The 25,698-nt window shown below is 39.9% G+C and overlaps 2 protein-coding genes across 7 annotated transcripts; both read left to right on the top strand.

Moving 5' to 3' along the window:
* The first annotated feature begins 287 nt into the window (after positions 1-287).
* On the top strand, positions 288-17,366 carry ercc6 (excision repair cross-complementation group 6). 6 transcript variants are annotated; one of them, XM_028468814.1, is made up of 23 exons: positions 288-379; positions 480-564; positions 863-1,074; positions 2,235-2,466; positions 2,808-2,928; positions 3,024-3,138; positions 3,786-4,482; positions 5,798-5,929; positions 6,988-7,146; positions 7,919-8,054; positions 8,291-8,461; positions 8,625-8,801; positions 9,895-10,011; positions 10,945-11,040; positions 11,738-11,956; positions 12,383-12,493; positions 12,810-12,929; positions 13,987-14,081; positions 14,595-14,740; positions 14,847-15,407; positions 15,505-15,673; positions 16,261-16,339; positions 16,418-17,366. In XM_028468814.1, exons 3-23 carry the CDS (start codon positions 876-878, stop codon positions 16,871-16,873), a joined length of 4,308 nt encoding a protein of 1,435 aa, XP_028324615.1. In that variant the 5' UTR covers positions 288-379; positions 480-564; positions 863-875; the 3' UTR covers positions 16,874-17,366. The 6 variants fall into 6 exon arrangements, with proteins under 6 accessions (XP_028324615.1, XP_028324619.1, XP_028324614.1 ...); XM_028468818.1 differs by having other exon boundaries at positions 860-1,074; XM_028468817.1 differs by having other exon boundaries at positions 317-379; positions 475-564; positions 860-1,074.
* A 1,423-nt stretch (positions 17,367-18,789) lies between these two features.
* drgx (dorsal root ganglia homeobox) lies at positions 18,790-25,698 on the top strand. Its single transcript, XM_028468807.1, has 7 exons — positions 18,790-18,849; positions 18,990-19,079; positions 19,775-19,875; positions 21,008-21,109; positions 23,395-23,567; positions 24,368-24,480; positions 24,570-25,698. The coding sequence occupies exons 2-7, from the start codon at positions 19,022-19,024 to the stop codon at positions 24,947-24,949; spliced, it is 927 nt and encodes a 308-aa protein (XP_028324608.1). The 5' UTR covers positions 18,790-18,849; positions 18,990-19,021; the 3' UTR covers positions 24,950-25,698.

Here is a 25,698-nt window from a genome sequence, read left to right as displayed (position 1 = left end):
TCTAACACCTGCATAGTGGTCTTCACCATATCCACAAACATGCTTTACATAAGGAGAAAACATAGGCAAAATATTTTTTTGACATTATATTTAATTTTTTTTTATTTATTTATTTTTTAAATCAAAAGTCGAGGAATTTGTCAGAAGTTGTTAATTTACAGATATTCCTATCTTCTTTTATTTATTTATTTTTTTAATTTTATTATTATTATTATTATATTTTTTAAGGCTTTAAGGCGCCATCTAGAGGCCATTAAGCAGCTTCCATGATGAACCAGCAGAGGGCGCTGTCACTCCAGCGTTCCACTAAAAACAAAGAGGAAGTACCTCTGTTGTGTGACATAATGCCGGACCGTGCTGTTGGGTAACTTCACGTTTTGTAAGTAATTTCAATTATTAGTCATTAAAGGCTCACTTTATTGTATGGATGTCTCTTTTGACAGTGCTGATATGTTGGTTTATCCCTCTTGTAAGATTAGCGATGCTTTGAAGCCGGACAGCTGATGTCTACAAACGTTAGCTTTAGCACTTAGCAACGTAAACAATGGATGGATGGAAATAAAGGTTGTCTTTTTTGTTGCGTCTTTGTGCGTATATTAATGAATAGTATTGCCTTTAATTGAGACACATGTAAAGTTTTTAAAAATCACTTTAATTTTTCGTTTTTAAATATGTTAAATATGCTTGGGTGTCATTAACATTGACACCCAAGCTGTCAACGTTAATCCTATCAACTCTTACATACATTGACAATTGATCATACACTTAATGTTTCAATACAAGGCTATACTCTCATTTACTTTGAAGCTTTAGCCGAAATGGCTTGACGTCAGTTTGATCTTTTGATCTGTGTTGACAGCAGCAGATTCATCATCATGCCTGTAGAAGACACAGAGGACCAGATCGTGTCTTCTTCACTCTCCAGTCCAGCCAGTGCTGCCCTCACCCCAGGAGCGACTGATGAGGATGGAGGCATGGTGGGCTCAGGGGTCCTCACCTTCCCTGAGAACAGCCAGGGTGCTGAGGCTGCTGCAGCCTACCCTGGAGACCCTAGGCCTGGGGAAAGCCACAGCGGTGAGCTACGTTATCTTCAGATATGATCATGTTAATGAAAAAACAGCTTAACTGGTACATTTCTCCCTCACATGTTGGAGGTTTCAAATCTGAAACCTGTAATCATAATATAGATGTAGGTAATGTACTAATTTAGGGTGTGAGAAAAAATCGATTTAACAATATATACTGATATGTCATTGCACGGTTATCGTATAGATCCAAAAAAATGTTTCTTTAATCATGTTTTTGAAAGAAAAAAAAAAAAAACATTTAATTGCGCGAACATAAGTATAGCATGTAAACGCCCGTCACTCTGTGTCAATGAACCACATCAGACCTTGTTAAACTACCTCAATGCATTTTAACTTGGAAGTCGATTGCACTTTATTTTCATAAAACATACTGGGCACTTTTATCGATGTATGTGGTTGTATTTGTACTTGAATTACAGTTAGTTACCATTTACTTTTTCTCGCAAGTTTTTTTTAAAATAGGAAAAAAAAATAGTGTTTCATACCATTTTGTACTTTTAAAGATTAAAATTGTAACTATTGATATTGCAATTTATATCGTATTGGGATATATCGGGATATACCGTATCTTATCAGATTCATGTCAATGCACGCCCCGATATGCAGGTAAATGAGCGTATAAATCATAGAGCTTCAATTGACATCTTTACTGTATACCAGTAAACTATTGAAACATTCAATCTACATTTGTTACAGGCAATATGTTTTTTTTTTAACCTGCATTTCTTTAGCTATCAACTTTCAGATGTAATGAAGAAAGATACAAATATTATAATTTTATATATATATAGCATATCAGTTACTTATCTATTAATATTTACTTCCACTTTAGCTTTTGTTTGATTGCAACGGATATACTGCAAAGAGTCAAGTCAATTGTATTTATAGAGCACATTTAAAAACAACAGATGTTGACCAAAGTACTATACTTGACTGTTTGCTTTTGCCTTTTATTTCATGTTGCCAATAATTAAATTTTTTTTTTTTTTTTGGGGGGGGGGGGGTATTAAGAAACGGAAATATATGCTGGAACCATCTGAGTCATCAGTAATGACTAATTTTCTAAACTTTGACCAGGTTTGACTAAATTTAAATATCAGATGTAAATCAGGTTATTAACATATTTGACATGTGTGATACTTCTAGCTGACAACAAGAGGTCAGGGGCTTTGCTGCACATCGACCGGCAGCGAATCCAAGCTGTATCTGCAAGTTCTGGAGCCGATGAACTGCAAGGCCTGGGCGTGGCTGTTTATGACCAAGACATCCTCGAGCAAGGAGTCCTGCAGCAAGTGGACGAGGCCATCCAGGAAGCCAGTCAGGCTGCTGCTAAAGCTGAGGCTGAGAAGGAATATCATGCTGTGCTCGACGATGTGCGGTGAGACCATATCACTTTGAATAGAAAGAATAAAGAATAATAGAAGAAAGACTTGGCCCACTGCTTGGCATGTGAAATTGGCAGTAGCAATCTACTACCTGCGGTTTTAAATCAATACATCATAAAAAAGGTCTGCATTCAGTGGTTAAACCGTATGAATACTTGGAAATAAATACGATATAAAAACAGTTTTTTATGTGAATGTTCTGTTTATATAGTTTATCTTGAGAGAACATTATGAATAGATTCTGCATGTATTGTTTAATGCTGGCAATGCGACATACTTATAATGCTAAGGAGGCATAATAAATGTACTGAGCTCTCAATCCCTTGTGTTTCAGGTCCGTCACCACATCCCTTAAACATATCAACAAGATTATCGAGCAGCTGACTCCTTACGCAGCCTCCAGCAAAGACATCAGCAGGAAGATCGAATCAGTCAAACGACAAAAAGAAAACAAGGTTCTATTTTAAGGCATTACAGACTTTATGTTTCAATTATATATTTCTGTGTGTTTGATATAAGACCTGCGGTATTTTCATTGTTTTTAAATCAGGAGAAACAGCTGAAGAAAGTCCGTGCTAAGCAGAAACGACTCCAGGCCATTCTAGGAGGAGAGGATTCTGAAAGGGTGGAAGCTGAGCTTTTGGCTGAGGATGATGGCGAGGAAGGTGAAGCACATTTATTCTTCTTTATTTGCTCATTGACTATATTGTCCTCTAATGAATTGGAAAGTCTGCTGTTAAAAAAGGCTGCTTTCTGAAAACAATGAGAAGTCACTGTTGCTTGATGAACTAGCTAAGATGCTAGAAGCCTAATGTAAAAATGTGGTGTTTAAAGTGTATTTCTCCTAGGATTGGCTTCACTCATAGCCTGTTGGTCAACAGCACAATGTCAAACACTGTAGTATTAAAAAAAAAAAAAAAAAAAGAAGCTAATTCTTTGTGGAATTTCAAATTTATACAAACCTTTGTTTGGCTACAATTTGTGTTATGCAGTTCTGTGGTCTTTCATGCCTTGGTCTTTCCCAATTCCCAATTTTCAAAAGGATTAGTTTTGTAAGTCTAAGTTATTCTTTCCATAAGGAAAGTTCTCTTATGAAAGAACTCACACCAAAGCAATCACCTTTGAGGAAGACTGATAGTTGGTTGTCGAAATATGTCAGGAGATCAAATTTCCTGAAAAAAAGTTGTCTGAATAAATGAAACCTTAACATATTATTTAAAAAAAGAAGACAACTTGAACTTGCTGGATTTAATTTTTTAATTTTTATTCATTTTTCTTACCCTAAATTATTCTTTGCTTTCATTATAAACAGAGGCGGGGCCGTCCACCTTGGGCAGCATGCTTATGCCTACTCAGGAGACCGAGTGGGAAGAGCTCATCCGCAAAGGTCACATGACTCCATTTGGTACCCGCATCCAGCCAAAGGAGGAAAAGAAGGCTCCTCGAAAACTGATGCTGGCTGAAAACTCTGCGTTTGACCAGTACTTGACAGATCAGGCCAAGTTGGCCACTGACAGAAAGAGAATTCCTTTGTTAAAGAGGAAGAAACGCCCTGGACTCATCACTAATGTTGAGGACAGAGGAATCGTCAAAAGAAAAGTTTCTGCTTCCATGGATAAAAAACTGAAGAAGCGTATGAGAAAGCTACAGATCACGGCTCTGAAGGCTCATCCAAAGGCTCGGCCTAAGGCTGAGCCACAGCTGCCTAGAAAAAAGAGGAAGCTACGCATGGAGGGCGAGGAGTCAGACAGTGAGGGGTCAGAGTACCTGCCCAGTGATGAAGGAATAGATCTTGACCGAGAGGAGCGGGAAGCAATGCAAGAGGGATATGGGGAAGAAGACGACGATGAATACGAGTTAAAGCCTTTTAAAATGAAGAAAAAAGTTAAAAGAAAACACAGCGAGGAAGAGTATTGTCCTGAAAGTTGTAGTGAAGAAGAGGAAAACAAAGGCAAAGCTAAAAAGTGCAAAGACGATGGAGATGTGGAGTACTACCGGCAGCGAATAAGGTACAGCGTGTTTACATTTGAGCTCTGCTGCTGTAAAGTTACACAATCTGGAAAAAAAAATGCATCAAAAGTTTGTATCTGTGACTGACAAAAGGAAATATGTGCCTGCAAATGACACGATCAACAACAGATTGAGCCTATCAGCTGGCTACGGCAGTGGTACAAATGTGCCATTGTTCTTCTCTTTACTTAAGGCAAAAGGCTGCTGGTTATTGCTGGCTCTGTGGTGCAGGCGGAGAAGATAATCCCAGATGAGATTGGCAGCTGTTTCTTGACTAAGCAAATTCACTTCCTACTCTTCTTTTCTCTCTGCTCTCACATTGGCCTAATTATCCTCCTGCACATGGTTTTATACACTCACTCACTCTAATGCTCAAATTAATGGAAGTGCAGCCCTAATGAGATTTCATATTTATAGCTGCCAAATAAATTGTGTTGGCACATGTCCTTTTCCTCGACTATAGTGACTGAATGTCAATTCAACAGCAGAGTCAGGGCATGGCTGGGAAGGCCTGCTTGTATGAGGAATGATATTATTAAAGCAGGCGTTATTTGTGGTTGCTGGGGGGGTGGGGGGGGGGGGGGGGTGAAAAGGAGGCAGAAAAGTGTAATTAACTGAACCAATGCTTAGTCTTGACTTAATTAGAGAGTGTGGTCTCCCAGGCCCAGCTAAAGGACCAGTTTTTCGTGGCAGGGTGACAGGACAAGGCCCAAATGAAGATGGATTCTTATCCTGTGCACCTCACACCTTTCTGGGGAACTCGCGCTACTAATTGTCCGTATCAATCTTCATTTGCCGTGCGACGACTGTGCCTCTAACAACCCTCTCTTCTGCACTATTAAAACGGTTCTGCTTTACATTTCCCTTTCTGCCCAAGATGCTTCACTGCTCTGGGGAAATACCCACAGCTCAAATGCGTTGCTGGCCACACACCTGTGTCAAGACGTTTTAGATTAAGTCACTAAGAGCATGGGGTGCTAATAGAAGATCATCTAAATGTCCTCTCATCACTGGAGCATGTTCCAGTATGCTGAGAGCAATAGTGATTTCTTTGCAAATGTAATAATCCTCAATTGAGCCTACTTGACGAATACAGATTTATGTCATGTAAGGTAATATAATATGCACTAAAATGTTAGTTATATCGCTCATTCAGAGTTTAATGCTAACATTATGCAGTTTTTTCCAACAAGACTCAAATCAAACATATTTTTGTATCTTTTATTTTATCATGGATTTGTTTTCCACTGATAATAATCAACCCCACTGACATCCTGTGACTGAAATGTCAGGTGATTTTCATTTCCTGTCCAGGAGGTGGAAGCGACAGCGTCTCAGGGAACGGGAGGAGAAGAGAGAAAGAGACGAAGAACTCACAGACGACAGCGATGCAGAGTTTGACGAAGGCTTCAAAGTTCCAGGTTTTCTCTGGAAAAAACTTTACAAGTGAGTTCAAGACTTATACTAAAGTTGCATAATTTTTTTTTTGTTTTGTTTATTATTATTCTAATAACTAGTTTCAGATCGAAACTAATTATTTCAGATTGAAATATATACGAGTTTGCCGAGTCATGAGTTTTGAAAACAAATCTTTTACTTTCAATTTTTTTTTGGTCTATTTTTTGGGCTTTCAATTTTCTTTTAAATTGCCCTGGTTACTGTGATCCTCTACTCATGTTTGATTGTGCATGGAGTTATTGAGAGAAGTTCTAAGGACTACAGGCCCTGGTCTGTCCTGATTGAATCCTACTGAAGTGCTCAGCCTATGCTGTGCTCCAAAGTCTAGTGTCGATCAGAGAGTAGGTTGCTTATTGAACAGAGGTGTGTGCTTTATCTTTTATTTATACATGTATACTTTTAATTCTGTCTTTTATATTTTTTTTCCTTCCACTATCAATGGCAAACTACTGCAGTCACTTATCCTCAAGTAACTTCTTTGCCCCTCTGTCCATCCCTCTTCTCCCACCACACACACACACACTCACTGTTTATTGTAATGTGAAGGATTTGTAAAAGTCGTTTTAGGTGTCCTGTCAGTGTAATGCACTGTTGTTTCTGGCTTTGTCTTGTATTTTGAAAAGTTCAAAAAAAAAAAAAAAAAAAAAAAAGACCTATACAAGTATGGGATTATATGTGCCTGCATCTAAAATTTCCAATATAATATATACTGGTCTATTACCTTATTTAGTATTTATTATAATCAATTGTAGAATACTATGTTTACGGTTAAAACTGGTTAATAATAAATGAGTCTGTTTTAATATCTCTTCGTCAAGGCTTTTCTAACATTCCACACAACAAAATAAGTCGTAAAAGTATGTGTATGATTCATGCTGATATCGGGTCAATATCAATATTGGCCAATACTCAAAGCTACAGTATCGGTATTGTACCTAAAGTGAAAAAGTTTCATCCTTCCTTTAACTGGAGTATACATGATATCTGTTATTTCCACTTGGTGCAGGTATTGTTATGTTACACCAAATTATGTGTCGTATTTTCAGGTACCAGCAGACAGGCGTGCGCTGGATGTGGGAACTCCACTGTCAGCAGGCAGGAGGCATTCTGGGAGATGAGATGGGACTCGGCAAAACCATCCAAGTCATCAGCTTTTTGGCTGGATTAAGCTACAGCAAACTAAGAACCAGAGGCTGCAACTACAGGTACAGCATACACCGACTAACACCAAAACACACATGCTAACAAACTGTGTCCAGAGACTGTGTGTCTGTATAGTATGAATATTTGATCAGGGAGATTTCTTCTTGAGAGTGTTCATCTGAATTATTAAACATGTTTCAATTATCCGACTCTTCACTTTCTTACTGCAGACATCAGAGAAAACACTGACACTGTAAGTGTGTGTCTGTGTCTGTGAGTCAACACTTAAAAACAAGTTCTAGACCTCTGAAGTAAGGGCGGAGCAGGTGTGGAACAACAAATCAAGCCGAGAAAACGAGAGGCAGCGATGATGATGATCAGCTTTTACTGGATGTTCATGCACCTAGGGGGTGGAGCTTCCCTGTTGGTCAATACTCTGTCTACTATAGACGCCCACAAATTGATTGCTCGCAAACTCAATTATGGCCCAGTATCAATAGCTTCCACCGGGCTCATACCGGCCCATTAGTGCATCTTTGTGTGTCTGTGTGGGTGGGCGGTGAGTGTTTGACAAAGTTCTCATACATTTTCTGAAAAGAGATGTAGGTGCACTGTCTGGTACAGATTTTGGACGTCACGTTGAGTGTTTGTAGCAGTTTCTACCTGTGAAAGCATCTTACATTTAAATTAAATTCAAGCACGTTTTTATTACTTAATTTGTGGCCTTTATTTGGTATTAGAAACATGTTTCATGAATTCTTTAAACCAAGATTTGCTCAAAACAAATTGTTTTGTATACCCTATCTTTAAAAGTGTGCACTTGTGTGTTTGTAGGTATGTGGGTCTTGGTCCTACAGTCATCGTGTGCCCAGCTACAGTCATGCACCAGTGGGTGAAGGAATTCCACACCTGGTGGCCTCCTTTCCGAGTGGCAGTTCTACATGAAACCGGTTCCTTCACCAGCAACAAGGTAGACGTTTACTTCTACTCCGGCGTTCCCATTTTTAAAGGGTGTCATTTTCCTCTGGGGGGCACTAGAGCTCTGTCCAAACATTTGTATCTTGTCCCAACCCTCTCACCTCTTCCCATTTATTTGTAAGCCACTGGGAATCTTACATGTGTGATTCCCAGTGGCTTAGAAGGATTTTATTTTACATTTTTTAAAACGATTTTCAACTTTGTTGTTTTCTTGTTTAATGTTTGCAGGAAAAACTAGTTCCAGAAATAGTTTCCTGTCATGGTATCCTGATCACTTCGTATTCAGCTGTAAGGAATATGCAGGACATCCTTCAACGTTATGACTGGCACTACATCATCCTGGACGAGGGCCATAAGATCCGAAATCCAAACGCTGGAGTCACCACTGCATGCAAACAGGTGTTGTTCACACAGACAGACATGTTTTCCAAACACACACTTCATACATTATTCATTATTTTTAGATTTGTATGTTATGAGTCAATTTTGTCCTTGCTTTATTTGAAGTTGATATTTTTCCAATGAAACACATAACTACTAACCCATGTCTCTTGCTTTCCAGTTTCGCACTCCTCATAGGTTCATCCTGTCAGGGTCTCCAATGCAGAACAATCTGAAGGAGCTGTGGTCACTCTTTGACTTTGTCTTCCCTGGAAAACTGGGAACACTTCCTGTTTTTATGGAGCAGTTCTCTGTGCCAATTACGATGGGAGGGTACAGCAATGCCTCACCTGTGCAGGTATTTACACACCTGTGCTGGTTATCCTGCAGTGTGCAGAACATCAATTCTGTATATTCTTTTATTCTTCAAATGTATTTTGTAATTATATCACAATATAATATACAGAGACTGATATTTCAATAGAAGCATGTTACAAAGAGAGCCAATGAAAGAGGAAACTTAGAGCCCTTAAGAGCAACTCAAGATAATGTTGGTATATGCAAAGAAACGTGCATGTGTGTGTGTGTGTGTGTGTGTGTGTGTCTCTGTCTGTCTGTCTGTCTGTGTGTGCGTGTGTGGCAAAAGTGAAGAGCCAGTGAGCCAAAATGTAGCCCATTGTCATTAGTGTCCAATCGTTAATAACCCACTGACTGTATAGATTTAATTATTTAAGATGGCTATTGATGCTTCTTCCGCTGTCGATAATAAAAACCTTTACTAATTATTAATGTTATTAAATGGTCAGAGAGGCCCAAGCTCTGCTGCTTTATCCTCTCCTCAAAATCCTCCTAGCAGCGAAGCCTCAGATCATGCCTAAAGTGTGTGCACGGGGACAAGATTCATGTGAAACCCATATGTGCTTGGCCTGGGATTTACGAGCGTGTGGATATGGGATCCATTACCGAAAGCGTGCATTTGCACCCCCATGTGAATCCAGTCAGCAGCTTGTGCGGAGATCACCAGATCATCTCTCTCCTCTCCTCTTCTCTCCTCCACCCTGACCTCCACCAAGCCCCAAATCCCAGCAGGTTATTATTCCCTCCAGCTTTGCCGAGGGTGTCTTTGATCCCTGTGAGTTAATGTTTAAAAGGCTAACTGGCTTTTAGTACCAGCTCTGATAAGGTGTAGCAGGCCATTTGCACTGGGGGCTTCTGTGGTGGGCTGGGACCTATTCTTTGTCAAACACCCACTCCAATGGATCTGCTTTAGTGGTGCTGATGAAAGAGGAGGGCTCCGTCCCCTGAGACAAACAGCTCTCTGATCAATCTTTAATGGCTCGTACTTCTGAGTGAGACGGCAGCACGAAGGAGATGGTGGAAAAAGGAGCCTTTAGGATCTCCAACAGGCCATGTTTGGGTATTCTAAACATTTAAAATGTTGTGCATTTCAGGTCCAGACGGCGTTCAAGTGTGCATGTGTGCTGAGGGACACCATAAACCCCTACCTGCTCCGGAGAATGAAGGCAGATGTTAAGGATAACCTCTCCCTACCTGAAAAAAACGAGCAGGTATTCATCTAACTATTGAACCGCCTCAGCATTCTGGAGCTCTTAAAGGGATCCTCCACTGTTTTTACAAATATGGCCTAAAATCTTTGAAATGTCTGATTACTCACTAACTTTAGCCATCAGAGCGTCAGCCGCACACTGAGCTCTTCTGCTCTGCTTCATTGTCTACTACCAAACTGTAGAATTAGAGCTGTTGCCCCCTGCGGTCATAGATTATTTTTCATGTCACAACAGTTTTCTTCCTCTTTCAGTAAACCAAAGAGGTTTACATAAACATCTTTAGTAATAATCTTGAACTTTTCCTGATTATTTTGAGTAACCAAAAGCAGCACAAATAGTCATTTTGACTGAAAATGATGCATAATGTTTTAAAAAGCAGACTGAATGCTTCACTCTAATAGAAAACAATGGGATGTTTACAGGCAGTAGGGCCGTGTGACATCATCTATCACATGGTTTTAAGATGGCGGAATACAGTTTTTTTTAAAGTTAATAAATCAAATATGGTGCAAAATAATGCCTTTTGTTAGGCATAGATCTTCTAATAAAGACTTTTCAAAGATTTTAGACCACATTTGTAAATACAGTGGAGGATCCCTTTAACAGGGGACATGTTTATCTGACTGGATGTGACGCCGTGCCATGTCTAAGGAGTATTTGATGAATGTTTGTGGCCCTTTGTCAGGTGAAGTGAGCTAATAAAGTCCCAGTAAAGTAAAAGGAGCAGGTATTCATTAAGGTGGCCGGTCTCTGGTCTGTCCTTGTGGCTGACGCTGGTTGACTCCTCAGTCCACTTCAGCTCATTAAGTCATTCCCTCAGGAAAGCTCTGGCTTCAAAAAAACACATTGTTTTTTCTCTAATTTCTCTTCACACACTCTTCCTTAATCACAGGTTTTAAAGTGGTCCATTTCTTTTCTTGTCTTTGTGTGTAGGTTCTGTTTTGCAGATTAACAGAAGATCAACGGCAGGTTTATCAAAGCTTTCTGGACTCCAAAGAGGTGTACCAAATCCTGAATGGCGACATGCAGGTAAAAACCCACTGTGTCTGTTTTATGCTTTTTCCATTCTGGCTCATCAGGATAAAGAGAAATGATCCTTTGCTCTAGAAGGGCTTCCAGGAACCTTATTCATTATTAAACCTCCTAACCAAAGGAGTTTCACTTCACCTCTCTTACTTGTGGGTATTTTCATGAACTCATGCAGAGTTTAAAAAACACTTTAGGTAGCACCCACATAATTATAACAAGCGCTATGTACATTTTTTGTTAAAAACCACTCCACATTAGTTTTCTTTAAGTTGTAAGCTCACTTTAAGCAAATGGTTGAGCTGTTCCTCCCACATGACCCATGAGAGAGAAATTACCATTTATCACCACTGACCAAATGGACGTGGTTGGAAAGCCCGGGTTGACCACAGATGTGCGCACACACACACACGCACGTATTCACTGGTCACTCTCAGTCCATTAACCACCATTACTAATGCAGTAACCATTGGACCTTCATCAACAAACATGGACGTTATTGTCCTTGAATAAATTATGTAACTTATTTTTATAGACTCAAGTTTATTTGTTTAACTTCTGTGAGAGCGGCGGTAAAATCAATCAGTGTTCTTACCTGTTCTGTCACCAGTTTTCTATTATTTATAGAGAAGTGTATTGAAATTATTCTGTTTTAAGACGTTTTTGCATCTTAATCCACCTTTTTTTCTTCTCCTTCCAGGTTTTCTCAGGTTTGATAGCACTGCGTAAGATCTGCAACCATCCAGACCTTTTCTCAGGCGGGCCCCGGATGTTGAGCGGGATCCCAGAGGACCAGCTTACAGAGGAGGAACGCTTTGGCTACTGGAAACGCTCAGGCAAGCTGATGGTGGTGGAGTCACTGCTGCGGCTGTGGTTCAAACAGGGTCACAGGGTCCTGCTCTTCACTCAGTCCAGGCAGGTCAGGAACACTTTCCTTTACAAAAGCTTGATGTAAATTATGTAAATACAAAGTCAAGCTCTAGGGTCAATTTTGTGCATATTTCTTTAGATAAACATTTTAAATTTGATGTCACTTCTGCGTTTTCGCTCTCAAATACATTGAATGTTTTTGCTTGTGTGAGATAGAAAAAGTGAGTGTGTGTGTGAGGTAGAGGACCCAGCTGTTGCAGTCAATACCAATGAGATTATACCTCAGAGGGAAACTGAGACCCTCCCTGTCGGTATCTCTGTCCATGTAATATTAATCTGCTCTAATCCTTTTAGAGATAATCTGAACCTCAGCCCCTCTCTGTGTGTGTATGTGTGTCTGTCTGCATCCTCTGTTTGTCTTTCCTTTTCTCTGTGCGTCTCTCCGCTGTCTCCCACATTCTCTTTGTATCTCCAGATGCTGCACATTTTGGAGATGTTTGTTAGAGAGAATAACTACACGTACCTGAAAATGGACGGCACCACTACCATAGCGTCTCGACAGCCCCTGATCGTTCGCTACAATGAGGTAAGGATTATCCATCCCTAATGGCTTTCAGAGTTTCCTCCTGAAAATCCTGTCCTGGGGGACAAAAGGCTTCGGTGTAGCATTGCTCGCCTTTGGGTGGAAACACTAATTGATGACAATCTGTTGTCTAAAAGTGTGAGAATCGATATGAGTTTGGAGACCATTTTATTGTTGTTTGGTTTTTAATAAATGTTTTTTTTTTTTTTATCTCCCACTTTATGACTTTTTTTCTGGTTAAAGCAGAAGTAATACAGAAGTGTCAAGAGTGTATTTATCAGTCAGAAATAATGTTCTCGCTTGTCTTTCTTTGGTTCAGGACAAATCCATTTTTATCTTCTTGTTGACCACAAGAGTCGGAGGACTGGGAGTCAACTTGACTGGAGCCAACAGAGTCATTATTTATGACCCAGACTGGAACCCCAGCACTGACACACAGGTTAGACACACCTATGTACTACGGTTAAATTGTGTGTTAGATAATCCCAGTGTTTTTTGGTTTTGTTTCTTCCCTGTCTGCACATGCTGTGGAAGGTCAACACTATAAATGTAGTGAAATCTCTTTGTGACAATAATGCATGTTTTATTATTGCAATTAAATACATTCTTTTATTTTATTGAATAATTGTGACCATCACCCGCCCTCCCTAAGAAAGGGTAAGAAAAACTTTATTAGTGGGAGAATATAAAAAGAAAGGGCAGTGTTACACTAGATGAGGGGGAAGGGAACAGGGGAAAGGGAGTCAGGGTGGGACGATGGAAGAGGTGGGGAAGAAGCAACTATTTTAAGGTAGGAGTGAAATGTGATGTTATAGTTGTGCATATTGTGTTGTGTAATCAGTTATGCCAGTCTGGTCACAAGTATGGAGAAATTGAACCCAGTGTTTTTGAACCTTGGGGTCGGAACCCCATGTGGGGTTTCTGGAATTTAAATGGGGTCGCCTAAAATGTCTAGTAATTGGGGGGGATCTTAGGTAAAAATCGATTAAAATACTATTTTAACTTTCATGTTTTATTATTATTATTTTTCAAATACACATCACACAATAAATATCAAATGACTGTATCCTGTACTTAATCTTTCTCAAATATAAATCTGGTTAAAATTAAATGCAGTATAAATATATCTGAGATGGTGCCTATGTCACTTTGTGCACTAATCCTGGCTGCTCTGTATTTGGAAAAAAAAAACTTTAATAAACATGATCAAAAACGAATAAAATGAAAAAAAAATGTCTCTGGGGTCACCGGACAATTATGATTTCAAAATTGGGTCACGACCCGAAAAAGTTTGTGAACCACTGGTTTAACTGTATCACATGTGACGAAGTGTAATGCACTCTCTCCTGCTCACTGAACATTCTTTTTGCGTATCACAATCATAAGCCCGACTTATTTGCAGACTGCTCTCAGAGTTAAGTGCTCTAACAGTGCGTTACTCACTGCTCACTGTTTACTCTGTGATTGTTTAATTGAATGAATAATGGTGTTTACAGGCCCGGGAACGAGCGTGGCGGATCGGTCAAAAGCAGCAGGTGACAGTTTATAGGCTGCTCACTGCAGGGACCATCGAAGAGAAAATCTACCACCGGTCAGTATGTATTTATTTATTTATTTATTTATTTATTCATTCATTTATTTATTTATGCCTGCAGCCACTGCTTCACATGCAAAACTAACCAAACGGCTCGAAAACAAAGAGATGCTGTTCATCTGTCTCACTATGTGAGACTTTCCTCAACCAGACCGTGTTTTTAATTTGTTCATTGCCTTCTCACATTTGTGAATATTGCTTATGTGCATGACTAATTACATCACCACTGTAATGCTACTTATGTTATCCCTGTTCTCAGTAATTGAAAAGCTTTCCTGCATTATTAAATGGCCAGTTGAGGACCCATAAACTTTTGCTCTGTTTGATTTGGGCTTTGAAGTGCTTTTTTTTTTTCAGCAAGTTAGAATAGAATGTTATTATTCATTTTAAAAAAAGTGAGCTTCAACTAATTCATCAGCAAAACGACTCTATGCTAGCATGAGATCTGATACTGTGCCAAGTTTAAATCCCAAATTGCTCATTTTACGTCTTTTATCTGCTGCAATTCAGACAAATCTTCAAACAGTTCCTCACCAATCGGGTTCTGAAGGATCCCAAACAAAGACGCTTCTTCAAGTCTAATGACATCTACGAGCTTTTCACTCTATTCGACCCTGATGGAGCTCAGGGGACAGAGACCAGCGCAATATTTGCAGGTATGCACACACTTTTCTATTTGTGTTGATTGATTACATGTGTTTATATTTATTGCAATGTTTATATGAACATAATAGATGAACTGATTATTTTATTTTCCAACAGGCACAGGCTCTGATGTTAAAGCACCCAAAAAGCCCCAAAGACCAAGGCCATCACACTCGAACAATGGCAGACAAGCACTTAAACACTCGTCTGCAAACTACGACGAATCGGCTGCAGACATCAGACACTCCTCTTCAGACACTCCTGCATTAAAAAACATCTCGCCAAGCAGTAAAAACTCTCAGTCTGATCCTAATTTCCCAGAGGAGAGTCAAAATTCAAACCAAAACAGCATCAACGGGCCAAATAATTCAATAAGCAAACACCACGCTGAACACAATAACAACAGTGAATGGGACGGCGAGAAATCGCAACGCAGAGACAGAGACTTTATGCTGCCAAGCCCACAGAAGCACCGGCAGAAGAGGAAGCATTGTGACGAGGCTAACACACACAAACATAAGAAACATAAACACTCCAGAGGCGCTCGTTTCGAAGGCCATCGCATTTCCCACTTGGTAAAGAAAAGGACGTGCAGACAGACGGAGAGTGAAGATAATGTCCCAGAGGACCAGAAAAAGTCTGATGATTATGTTCTAGCAAAGCTCTTCAAGAAGTCGGGTAGGATTTGTTTTTTGCACATTTATCAACTTAGATTTCTTAATAAGCTGTGGCTGTATTTGTTGATTCAGTTGCACATGTTTTTGTGTTCTCACAGGTATCCACAGTGTGATGCAGCACGACACCATTATGGAGTCGTCCAACCCTGACTATGTCCTGGTGGAGGCCGAGGCTAACAGGGTGGCTAAAGACGCCCTCAAAGCTCTCAAAGTGTCTCGGCAGCAGTGCAGACTCCCGTATAACAGACCCCCGCCTCCACCTGCTAGGTACTATACGTTTGATTTAGAGCAGTGTTTTTCAACCTGGGAGTCGCCCGGAATTCAAATGGGGCCGCACGAAATGTCTAGGTAATGTTTAAAAAAAAAGATTCTGATTAAAATTACATTTGTGTAATTTTTTAGATTTATTATTCTTTTTCAAATTAAAACACCACATGCAATCTCAAAAAACTGTATTCTATACTTTAACTTCCTCAAATATGAATCTAGTTCAAGAAAATTCTGTAAAAATTAAATACTTTATTAAATAAAAATATTTCAGTAATTTAAAAAAATGTACATTATTAATTTTCAAATTAAAACACCACACACATTCTCAAACAACTGTATTCTATACTTTCACTTCTAGTATAGTATAAATATATTTGAGCTGCTGCATCTCCTCACTATTGTGCTACTCGTAACATTCAGTCATAAACATGATCAAAAAGTAATGTTTAGAAAAAAAGATAGTGTGTGTGATATCAAAATGGGGTCACGACCCAAAAAAAGGTTGGGAACCACTGATTTAGAGCGTCACTAATCCTATTTTCTCACTCTCATAAATCTGTTTTATTTCCTCTTGTTTACTTCAGGAAACGGTTTGGACAGAAGAAGAATTCACTCTTAGTTACAACCTCCGTTCAAAGTGCATCCACCTCAAACAAATGCAAGGTAGTAGCTTTATTATAATGATTATTAAGTTATGCTAATGATGCCATAATGTGTGTATTCGCTGGTTTCTCCGTGCAGGATGCTGCTATTGTAAAGAAGACCGTGTTAAAGAAACCTAGTGCAGGAGCTCATTTCAGTGGAGAGGGAGCAGAAAGTGACTTAAGCTCTGCTCCACCTCCATCGTCCTCTCTACTGGCCAAGATGCAAGCTCGTAATCACCTCAACATACCCTCCAGGCAGAGAGACGGAGCAGATGAGGAGGAGGAGGAGGAGGATCCTGGAGCTCCAGGAACCACAGCTCCTCCAGCTCCACTTACTGAGCATGACGAGCTTTTGGTGGATCTGCGCAACTTTGTAGCGTTTCAGGCTAACGTGGACGGGCAGGCCACCACTCAGGAGGTGCTGGGGTACTTCAAACCAAGACTGAACCAGGAGCAGGCGCCGATTTTCAGAGAGCTGCTCAAGAGCATCTGTGACTTTCAGAGGACTGCTGGTCAGGATGGCGTCTGGAGGCTGAAGCCCAGCTTTAGCTGAGAGAGAAAAACCTCAGAGACTTTTTTTTTTCTGTCATCATTCAAACACTGTTTAAAATGTATCAGGATTGAATTCACTACATTTTATTTTTTCTACCTCTCTTTACTCTTGTCTGATCATTGATCAAAAATAGATCTGTGCTATCCCAAAGTTTTAATGAAGTGCTTGTGACATTATTGATGTCTGATTTATACTTGACTGCTTTGTTAGAACTGAAGTTCTGAAAAGAGTAATCAGATTATTGTTATTTACTTCATTCCGTTATACATGTCATATATACAGTAAGTGGATGTTTCAGCATTCTGTATTTCCATAAATCTGTATAGGGGAGTTGTCATTCTGTCTTATTTTCATACTCAGGTGTGAGTATCAAAGTGTTGATGTTCTGATGTTAAAACATGATCAACTTGAATTGTATGCCGAAATAAGAAAAAAAAAAAACTTTTTGCTGCCGTGTTTTATAAAAATAAATTAAACATGTATGATGTTTCTCCTGCTGTCTGAAGTGTGGAATATAATGGGAAATATTAGCCAATAATCATAAGTAATTGACTATATGACAAACTGTTAATCTGCACTTTATATTCTAATTGTTCATAAACCAGTGTTTATAGTGCTGGTCATGACATGCACCAACCAGTTAGCCCAGTTAAAGTCTAATAGCTGCATGGTCTGTGACAGATGACAGGGCCGTTTTAATTCCACTTACTGGAGGAAAGGCGAAGACATGAAGCCCAGACACACATCAGGCCTCCTCCTCAGTCACTGATGTCTAGACCAAATATTAGGATAAAGTTATCAGCCGTTATTTGATTTCAATTTTCTCCACGCACCTCACCGAGGTCATAATAACAACTTTATTTTCAGTGGTGCATAAATTAATTACGCGCATTTAATAACTAAAATATCATTATATTCCCCCTTTAATAACATAAACGCTGCACGCCAGGGAAAGCCTTAATAGCGCAGGGCCCTGTAACTGGCCATTATCCGCCTGTAATGATATTACAGAACCAATTACGCGCCATTAGAAGGGATTTTCTGCACTTTATGTGGTTTAGTCCAATCCCGCACCCCTCTTCTAAATTTCAGCTGCTTCTCGAAGCCTCATTTCGCCTCCACCTCAGAGACGCACCGCGTCTGCGCTCCACCGTCCCACATGCGCTTTAAAACTAATTGAAAGGGTCCCGCAGCACATCATTTATCTGAGGAAGCGAAATAAATCGCGGGACCCCTTGCTGTGAACAAAATCAAAAATTCGGCCTTGTGAGTCTTCTACATGCGCAAGCCCTTGTAAAGTGGACCCGCTAACACACCCTGACGAGCCATTAACCCGCCCGACAGTCAATCTAAAACCCAAAAGCAGTCATCTTCCTTTTTTTAATATATGAAAGAACCAAATAAAAAAGTGCTGTACGCGAATATGTGTGCGTGTTTATGGTTGGGGAATAGGCCTCTATGCCTGACTCTGGAATAACAATCACTTGTGATGAATATTTTTTATTTTTTTTGGCACCAAAGCAAAGCTGCAGTTTGCCACCCTGGGCGCATGCACGCCTCCCATCTCTCTCTTTATTTTGTCTTTCTTCTCTGTCTTGTCTTACACACACACACACACACACACACACACACACACACACACACACACACACACACACACACACACACACACACACACACACAAGGGGTTGGGGGTGAGAGAGACAAAACAGTGATAATCCGATTAGGACCAATTAGGCGTGAGATTCTGCGACACTGGCTGAAAGCCTTAACACTCTGTAGACAGTTATACAGTTATAGAGACATCTGGACACTCCCAGAGAGAGAGAGAGAGAGACCCAGAGAGAGAGAGAGAGAGAGAGAGAGAGAGAGAGACATCTGGACACTCCCAGACTGAGAGCCATCGTGTCAGAGCAGCAGCAGCATCACTTCTTCTTTCCGGAGCGCAAACTCGCTTCAGCATCTCCTGACTGCAGGTGAGATGCGCTCTTTCTCTCTCTCTCTCTCTCTCCAGCTCTCATTTTTAACGCTTCACACAAACCAAAGCATCCATTTGTTTCACTCACACATTTAAATTGCTCTGTCGGTGGAGCTGAAACTTCTGACTCTGTTCCAGGTTGAGTTTTGGCAGCCCAAAGACGCGCCGGGATGTTTTACTTTCACTGTCCGCCACAGCTGGACGCAGAGTGCTGCCGCTCCAACTCATGTAAGACATTTATTTATTCATTTTCTTTCTTTCTTTCTTTAATTTCATTTAATTGTTTTCATATCCACGTGTCTTAATGTTTGTGTAGCCTGTTTGGCAATCTGGGAAGTTTTCTCGCGTAATGACAGCGAGGGCGCACTACGCGCATCTATAGAAACAGGCCTAAAGAAACGTTTACGTTTGTTTTTAAATATTTACATAAAAACAATTTTATCTTGTGACAAATTATGTTGAAAAAAAAAAGTGGCTATACCTCTATTTGAAATCACTTTATTTGCACACTTGCATGAAACCTGCGGGCGCTCTGTTCATCACACGTGTGTGTGTGTGTGTGTGTGTGTGTGTGTGTGTGTGTGTGTGTGTGTGTGTGTGTGTGTGTGTGTGTGTGTTGGTGGTTTTTTGGCCCCGGGGCCAGAGGGAGGGTTTGTCCAGGGCACAGATGTTGGGTGTCATGGCTCTTAGTCCGTTATTACGCTTCCCCACGGACGCACAACACATTAATATTTCATGAAACTAATGTAAACACAAAATGCCAACATTGAGAGTTTTATAGTCATGCATTCTCCTCGACTTTAGTAATTTGTGGTTAAATTGGATCTAATAGAATGATGAATCCATAAAGGAGATATTGAGCCATGACGTTTTTAATCAGTCAGGTAAATTGCGCGTTCTTCATCTTTTTTTCTTTCTTTCAGTGAATCCAAGTGGCTTTGGGAACCACACCCCTGCTGATTTTGATGATGGGTTTCTTCGGAGGAAGCAGCGCAGGAACAGAACTACATTTACTCTGCAACAGGTAATAAAGGATTGAGCAGAGCGAGAAAAGAAAAGAAAAGAAAAGAGTGAAGCCTCACTTATTATAGGCCAACGCACACTTATGTACACTAACACACTGTAGAGTTTACATCACAACAGGAAGATATATATGAATAATTAATGAAAGTTGGGTACAATTCAATCAATTTATATAATTAAACTTTTGGCAGAGAGCTGTGTGATTTTCAGGTCACAGACATAGAAATCAGGAACTTATAAGATGTAACTAAAACTGAACAATTGTGCAAATATTTATCACACACTTGTCAATTCTAGGAAAGTTTGGAAAACTGAATTTCTCTTCATGCATGTTATGTGTAAATATTATATTTGAGAGTTTTTTTTATTTTTTATTTTTAAAGAATAGAATAGAACAGAATAGACCTTTATTGATCCCCAGAGGGAAAATTCACATTTGCGTCAACACAATATAAGTAAGAACAAAAAATAACACTATCATAAGAAATAAACTAAAATAAATACTAACATAGGGTAATACAGGTATATATTAACTCAATAGAATAGAATAGAGTTTAATGCCATGTAGTTTATAAGTTAAAAAGAACAGGAATTGTTGTGCATGTCATATGAGTCAAATTGAAAAATTACAAACAACAAATAAGCCAAGACAGTATAACATAGAAGATAAATAAATACCTATAACCTGAATTTATTGTATACATACTGCACATATGACATTGAGGTAAATTGTCCAGCATGGGGGATTCAATTTTCAGCATTTTCATTGGGTGGATGATAAGGTATTTAACAATGCAATATTTCAATAAATTCAGTTTTTTAGTGTATGGATATTTCGCAATGAGGTGTAAATAAAAAAAATGAAGAAAAAAAACATTTAAGAGCAAGTTTTAGGCAGTAAAAAATCTATTATCCCTAATATAAATTTAGTCGGAAGTATACAATTACACACCATTTAGTTTGTTTGTTTGTTTGCTTTTATAAGTGGGGTGTAAGTAATGGGGTGCAGTTTAAAACAGTTGTGTATTAAAATAGTTTGGAGCTGCATTATCCAAAGAAAGACTTGTATATAGTCTATGGTGGTTCCAGACCATTTCGACCAATAGCTGAGGAGTTTATTGCTGTGTGTGCAGCTGGAGGCTCTGGAGGCCGTCTTCTCTCAGACCCACTACCCGGACGTGTTCACCCGGGAGGAGCTGGCCATGAAGATCAACCTGACCGAGGCCAGAGTTCAGGTAACTGCAGGAGAGGGCGAGCCAAAGCCCTCTGTCATCCCTGCACTTTAATGCCGTCAACATAATGGTGAATATTAGATTAGCTTGATTAATCGGTCATTCATAATTAACCAGCGATAATGTTCCTTTACTAATTTGTCCGCGTCCCAGCAGTAAAAAAAAAAAAAAAAAAAAACATCATTCGTGCAGATTTCCTATTTTTCCTGACACACACACACACACACACACACACACACACACACACACACACACACACACACACACACACACACACACACACACACACACACACACACACACACACACACACACACACACACACACACACACACACACACACACACACACCTTTTTAAATATATTCTTACATTTATATGCGTATCCTGCCCTCCTGCTGCTGCTGCTATATGCGCGGTTATAGAAACTTGGCCACATGTAATTAAGTTATGTGTCCTGTATGTAATTTCCTGCATTCTCCCGATTTGCTTTTGGGGTTTTGTTGTGCGCACAGATCTAATTGTAGGAAATATAATAGTTTGCCTTTTGTTCCCCTGGGTCATCTTTACTATCGCTTAAACCCAATGGCAGGGTTGATAATGGAATCCATGCGCTGTAAATTAGGGATTGTAAACAAATTATTCTCCTCCTAATCCGATTACCACATTCCTATTATTAAATCTGAACATGAATCCACCGCAGTATGCAGGGATATTAAACTTACATTATTATTAGAAAATAAATTTCCTTTCTCTTGTAGCGTTGTTGCCCCCCCCACCCCCCCCCCATTTTTTTTTTTTTTTGTAAAGTGTCAATGGGGCCTCCCCCCGCATTAAGAGCACGCAGCAAATTGAGATTAATGGAGCAATTATAGCCCATTCAGAGATGTGTGTGTGTGTGTGTGTGTGTGTGTGTGTGTGTGTGTGTGTGTGTGTGTGTGTGTGTGTGTGTGTGTGTGTGTGTGTGTGTGTGTGTGTGTGTGTGTGTGAGGGTGGGGGGCGCGACTTCTAGCTGGAAGGTGCAGGGGTGAGATAAGTCTATTGGCTGCATTGTTGTAATGCCACAAAAAATGTTGTCCTTTCTTTATGCCCGATGAATGCAATGTGTTCTGTCTGGGCTGTTGACATCATTTATACTCTGAGTACAATAGGAAGCGATGCAGAGCCTGCACACATGCAGACCTCCATTCACACATTATGATTAATGCCTGCTAGAAGCAAGTCCTAATCGAATCTGATGTTGTCAAACAATCACTAAATAGGGAAATAAACGACTTCATCATAGCTGCCTCTCTCTCGGGCAGCACAACTGTCAGTGGGAAGTCATTAAAATATGATAATGAAAAATTGCTCAATTAAATGTTGTTATAGGCAGTGACCTTCATTCGATTAAGAAAGCAGAAGTTGGCTATGTTCTCCTGCTGTGGATGGTAAAGGTTTGGGCAGAAGACGATTGGAAACAGTTACATAATAGGTTCAAACATAAAGAATCAGAACAGAAGCTCAACTTTTTCAGTTCCTGGATTAGAAAATGTTCTTTTTTACCTCTACACATTAAACTTTATGTTATAGATCAGTGGTTCTCGAACTTTTTGGCTCATGTACCCCCTTTCTCTTATTTCTGTGTCCATCACATCTTGCTTAGAAAACTATTTAAAAACAACTATAGAGCATAATGATGGAATGAACGAGTGATCACATTTTGTGAATAAGTGGAAAGAAACACTATTTAGTGCAGTGGTTCACAACCTTTTTTTTGGATCGTGACCCCCATTTTGATATCAAGAATTTCTGGCAACCCCAAAGACATTTTTTTTTTCTTGAATTATTCTTTTTTTTAATTTTTTACTGCAATTTAGTTGAACTAGATTTGAATTTCACAAAGTGAAAGTATATAATTACATTTGTTTAAGATTGTGTGTTTAATTTTTTTTTAAAAGAAAAATAATAATAAAAGCATTTAAAAAATCTATTAAAATTTTTCCCAAATTTCAGGCGAACCCGTTTAAACTCCAGGCAACACAACATGGGGTCCCTACCCCAAGGTTGAAAAACACTGATTTAGTGGCTCCTGAATAGATTTATTTCTATACTTCTTATAATTTCTGGTTATGTCACACCCGGAGTGGGACCAAGACTGACACTTTTTGTTAATTTTCCACTCTCTCTTTCTCAAGTACCCCTTATAGTGCCATCACGTTCCCCCATTTGAGAAACATTGTTATAGAAGATAGATTCCAATTGTGGTTGATTGACTTGTTTTGTGTTTTCTTCTGCCTTTTGAAAAAGGTTTGGTTTCAGAACCGCAGAGCCAAGTGGAGGAAGACAGAACGAGGGAGCTCAGATCCTGAAGGAGGCAAAGAGCATCTGACCGAGGGCTCGCCTCCATCTCGCAACATCAACTCTCAGTCCCCAGTGGACCAGAGCAGGAAGCAGAAAGAACCACTGGAGATGCAGCAAAGGTATTGAACCTAGGTTCCTTAAGTGGGGTATGCAAATTGTCATATGGGGGTACGTGAATAAAAGTTCAAAACAACATTGGAAACGAGATTATATATCAAGCAGCAGTCAGGAGCCTCCATGCAGACACTATATGAAATTCAGCCAGACATTGCATCTTCTCAACCTCACCCTTCTCATTAAAGTTGCAGCGAGTTGTATTTCACAGTTTCAAGGTAAAGAATAGGTTGTATTACTGCTTTATGTTCAATCAATAAATGTTTGGTAGATTTATTTTTCCAAAAAAAAAAAAAAAAAAAAAAAAAGAGTTTCTCACTGAAAATGCCAGTATTAATGAAATAAAGCCGACAAGTGATAAATCTGAATACTATGTTTTCTTGTGTGTTCACAGATTATAATATTTTTATAATATAGTTTTCCTCAACAGGATAGTAACATTTAGGGACAAATTTCACTGCAGGGCTACATTGTATGTGACTTTACGCAGTGCGGGGTACACAGCTTATATGTTTAATGTCTGAAGGATACAGGACGGAAAAGTTTGGGAAACACTGGTATAGGAAATATACCATCAGAGGATTGATTGATTGGGTCATTGAAGAACATATTTAGAAGATGTCCTGCATAGTCGGGAGTAGCAGAGTTGCTAATGTGGCAAACGTGACTAAGGATTTTTGACTGATTTTGGATAATGACCAAAAACTATAAAGGCAGATCTAGATTATGGTCAAATGTTGTTTTTTTTAATTTGCTGTTGTAATGTTGAATTTCAAGACAACATTATGTGATTTTTTTTCTCCAGTATCAACAGAACTGTGGCTCCTGGTGGTCCGTTCTTCCCCTCATGCATCCCGGGAACACTCCTGAATTCTGCCACCTACGCCCAGGCCCTCTCACACGTCGCCACACTCAAAGGTAAATACAGCTTTCTTTTTATAATAATTACATATTATGATGATTATGAGGTTGTCTAATCACAAAATCCCACTTTTTTAATTTCCCAGGTAACGGCCTGTGCTCCTGCTGCGTTTCGGACCCCATGGGCTTGTCCTTTCTGCCACCGTACGGTTGTCAGGGCAACCGTACCGCCAGTGTTGCCGCCCTACGCATGAAGGCTCGAGAGCACTCCGAGGCTGTGCTGCAGTCCGCCAACCTTCTGGGTGCGGCGGCGGGACCCTGTGCCAGCGTGGGAGTTCTGTCTGGAGGCAGTGGGAGCACGTCTGGGGTGGTTAGGCCCACCGTGGGTCCATCCGTCGAGGTGCACGGCACTGTCGGGAGAGGAGGAGACCAAGCCAGTCCAAGCCCCACCACCAAGAGCTCAGTGTTGGGCGGCAGTCCTGACAAACATCCTCTGTGCTCCAAGGAACTATTGGAGAAAAAGTGAAGCGCTGGACTCCAAAGTGGATTTATGATTTTTATTTTGTGCGTGTGTGTGTGTGTGTGTGTGTGCCTGTTATTACAACTCAACATATGAACATTGATGCACAATTACTCCAAAACAGCCTGGGGAAGACTTTGCTCATGTGTGGATGCATACTTTGACCATTTATCTAACAGTAAGTAATCAGTGTGGGTAATGTTGAGTATTTGTTACCTTCCATAAAAGCACAATAGTTGACTTTGTGCACTGATGGACAATGATATGTGCAGCAAAGACATGTTTGATAATGTGAATTGAAGCATCCCAGCTCTTACAGTCCTCACTATGAGGACCAATACCTTTTCTGAATGTTATTGCATGTAAACTGTATCTGTGGAGCTGATGGCAGCACAGAGATGACTTTTGAAAAGATGTTTTTGGCAATATGATGTTGATGCCATCAGGTCAGCCGTGGACGCAAAGTCTTCCATTGCTTTTGATTTTAAAGTAAAGGTGCACTTTAGGAGTATTAAGAGATTTTCCCACTATAAACCTGTACACATGCCAGAATGAGAAAACAGTAAATGTGGATTGTTGATGTTGGGACCCCCCCAGGCAGGCTGAGGTGGTCTCAGTGACAGAGCCACTCAGTTAGCACATCTAGTGCCAGCAGAAAGGAAATGAACCGGCCCTGTTGTGACACGTTCTTTAAAACAATTAAAGATGTAGTCGCTCATGTTCCTCTCCTGTTGCCTCTCGCTCCAGCCATCTGT

Source organism: Gouania willdenowi, chromosome 15, assembly GCF_900634775.1.
Source record: "Gouania willdenowi chromosome 15, fGouWil2.1, whole genome shotgun sequence".
NCBI classification, from domain to species: domain Eukaryota; kingdom Metazoa; phylum Chordata; class Actinopteri; order Blenniiformes; family Gobiesocidae; genus Gouania; species Gouania willdenowi.
The sequence above is the reverse complement of the archived record's forward strand: the minus strand, read 5'-3'. Positions and strand labels throughout refer to the sequence as shown.

What these genes read in the sequence shown, in the direction of transcription:
- ercc6 (XM_028468814.1), top strand. Translation starts at nt 876, where the DNA reads ATGCCTGTAGAAGACACAGAGGACCAGATCGTGTCTTCTTCACTCTCC. An exon ending in GCCTGGGGAAAGCCACAGCG is followed by an intron (nt 1,075 to 2,234) that starts GTGAGCTACGTT and finishes TGATACTTCTAG; the next exon opens with CTGACAACAAGAGGTCAGGG. An exon ending in GTTCCTTCACCAGCAACAAG is followed by an intron (nt 8,055 to 8,290) that starts GTAGACGTTTAC and finishes TAATGTTTGCAG; the next exon opens with GAAAAACTAGTTCCAGAAAT.
- drgx (XM_028468807.1), top strand. Translation starts at nt 19,022, where the DNA reads ATGTTTTACTTTCACTGTCCGCCACAGCTGGACGCAGAGTGCTGCCGC. An exon ending in GTGCTGCCGCTCCAACTCAT is followed by an intron (nt 19,080 to 19,774) that starts GTAAGACATTTA and finishes TCTTTCTTTCAG; the next exon opens with TGAATCCAAGTGGCTTTGGG. An exon ending in TGACCGAGGCCAGAGTTCAG is followed by an intron (nt 21,110 to 23,394) that starts GTAACTGCAGGA and finishes CTTTTGAAAAAG; the next exon opens with GTTTGGTTTCAGAACCGCAG.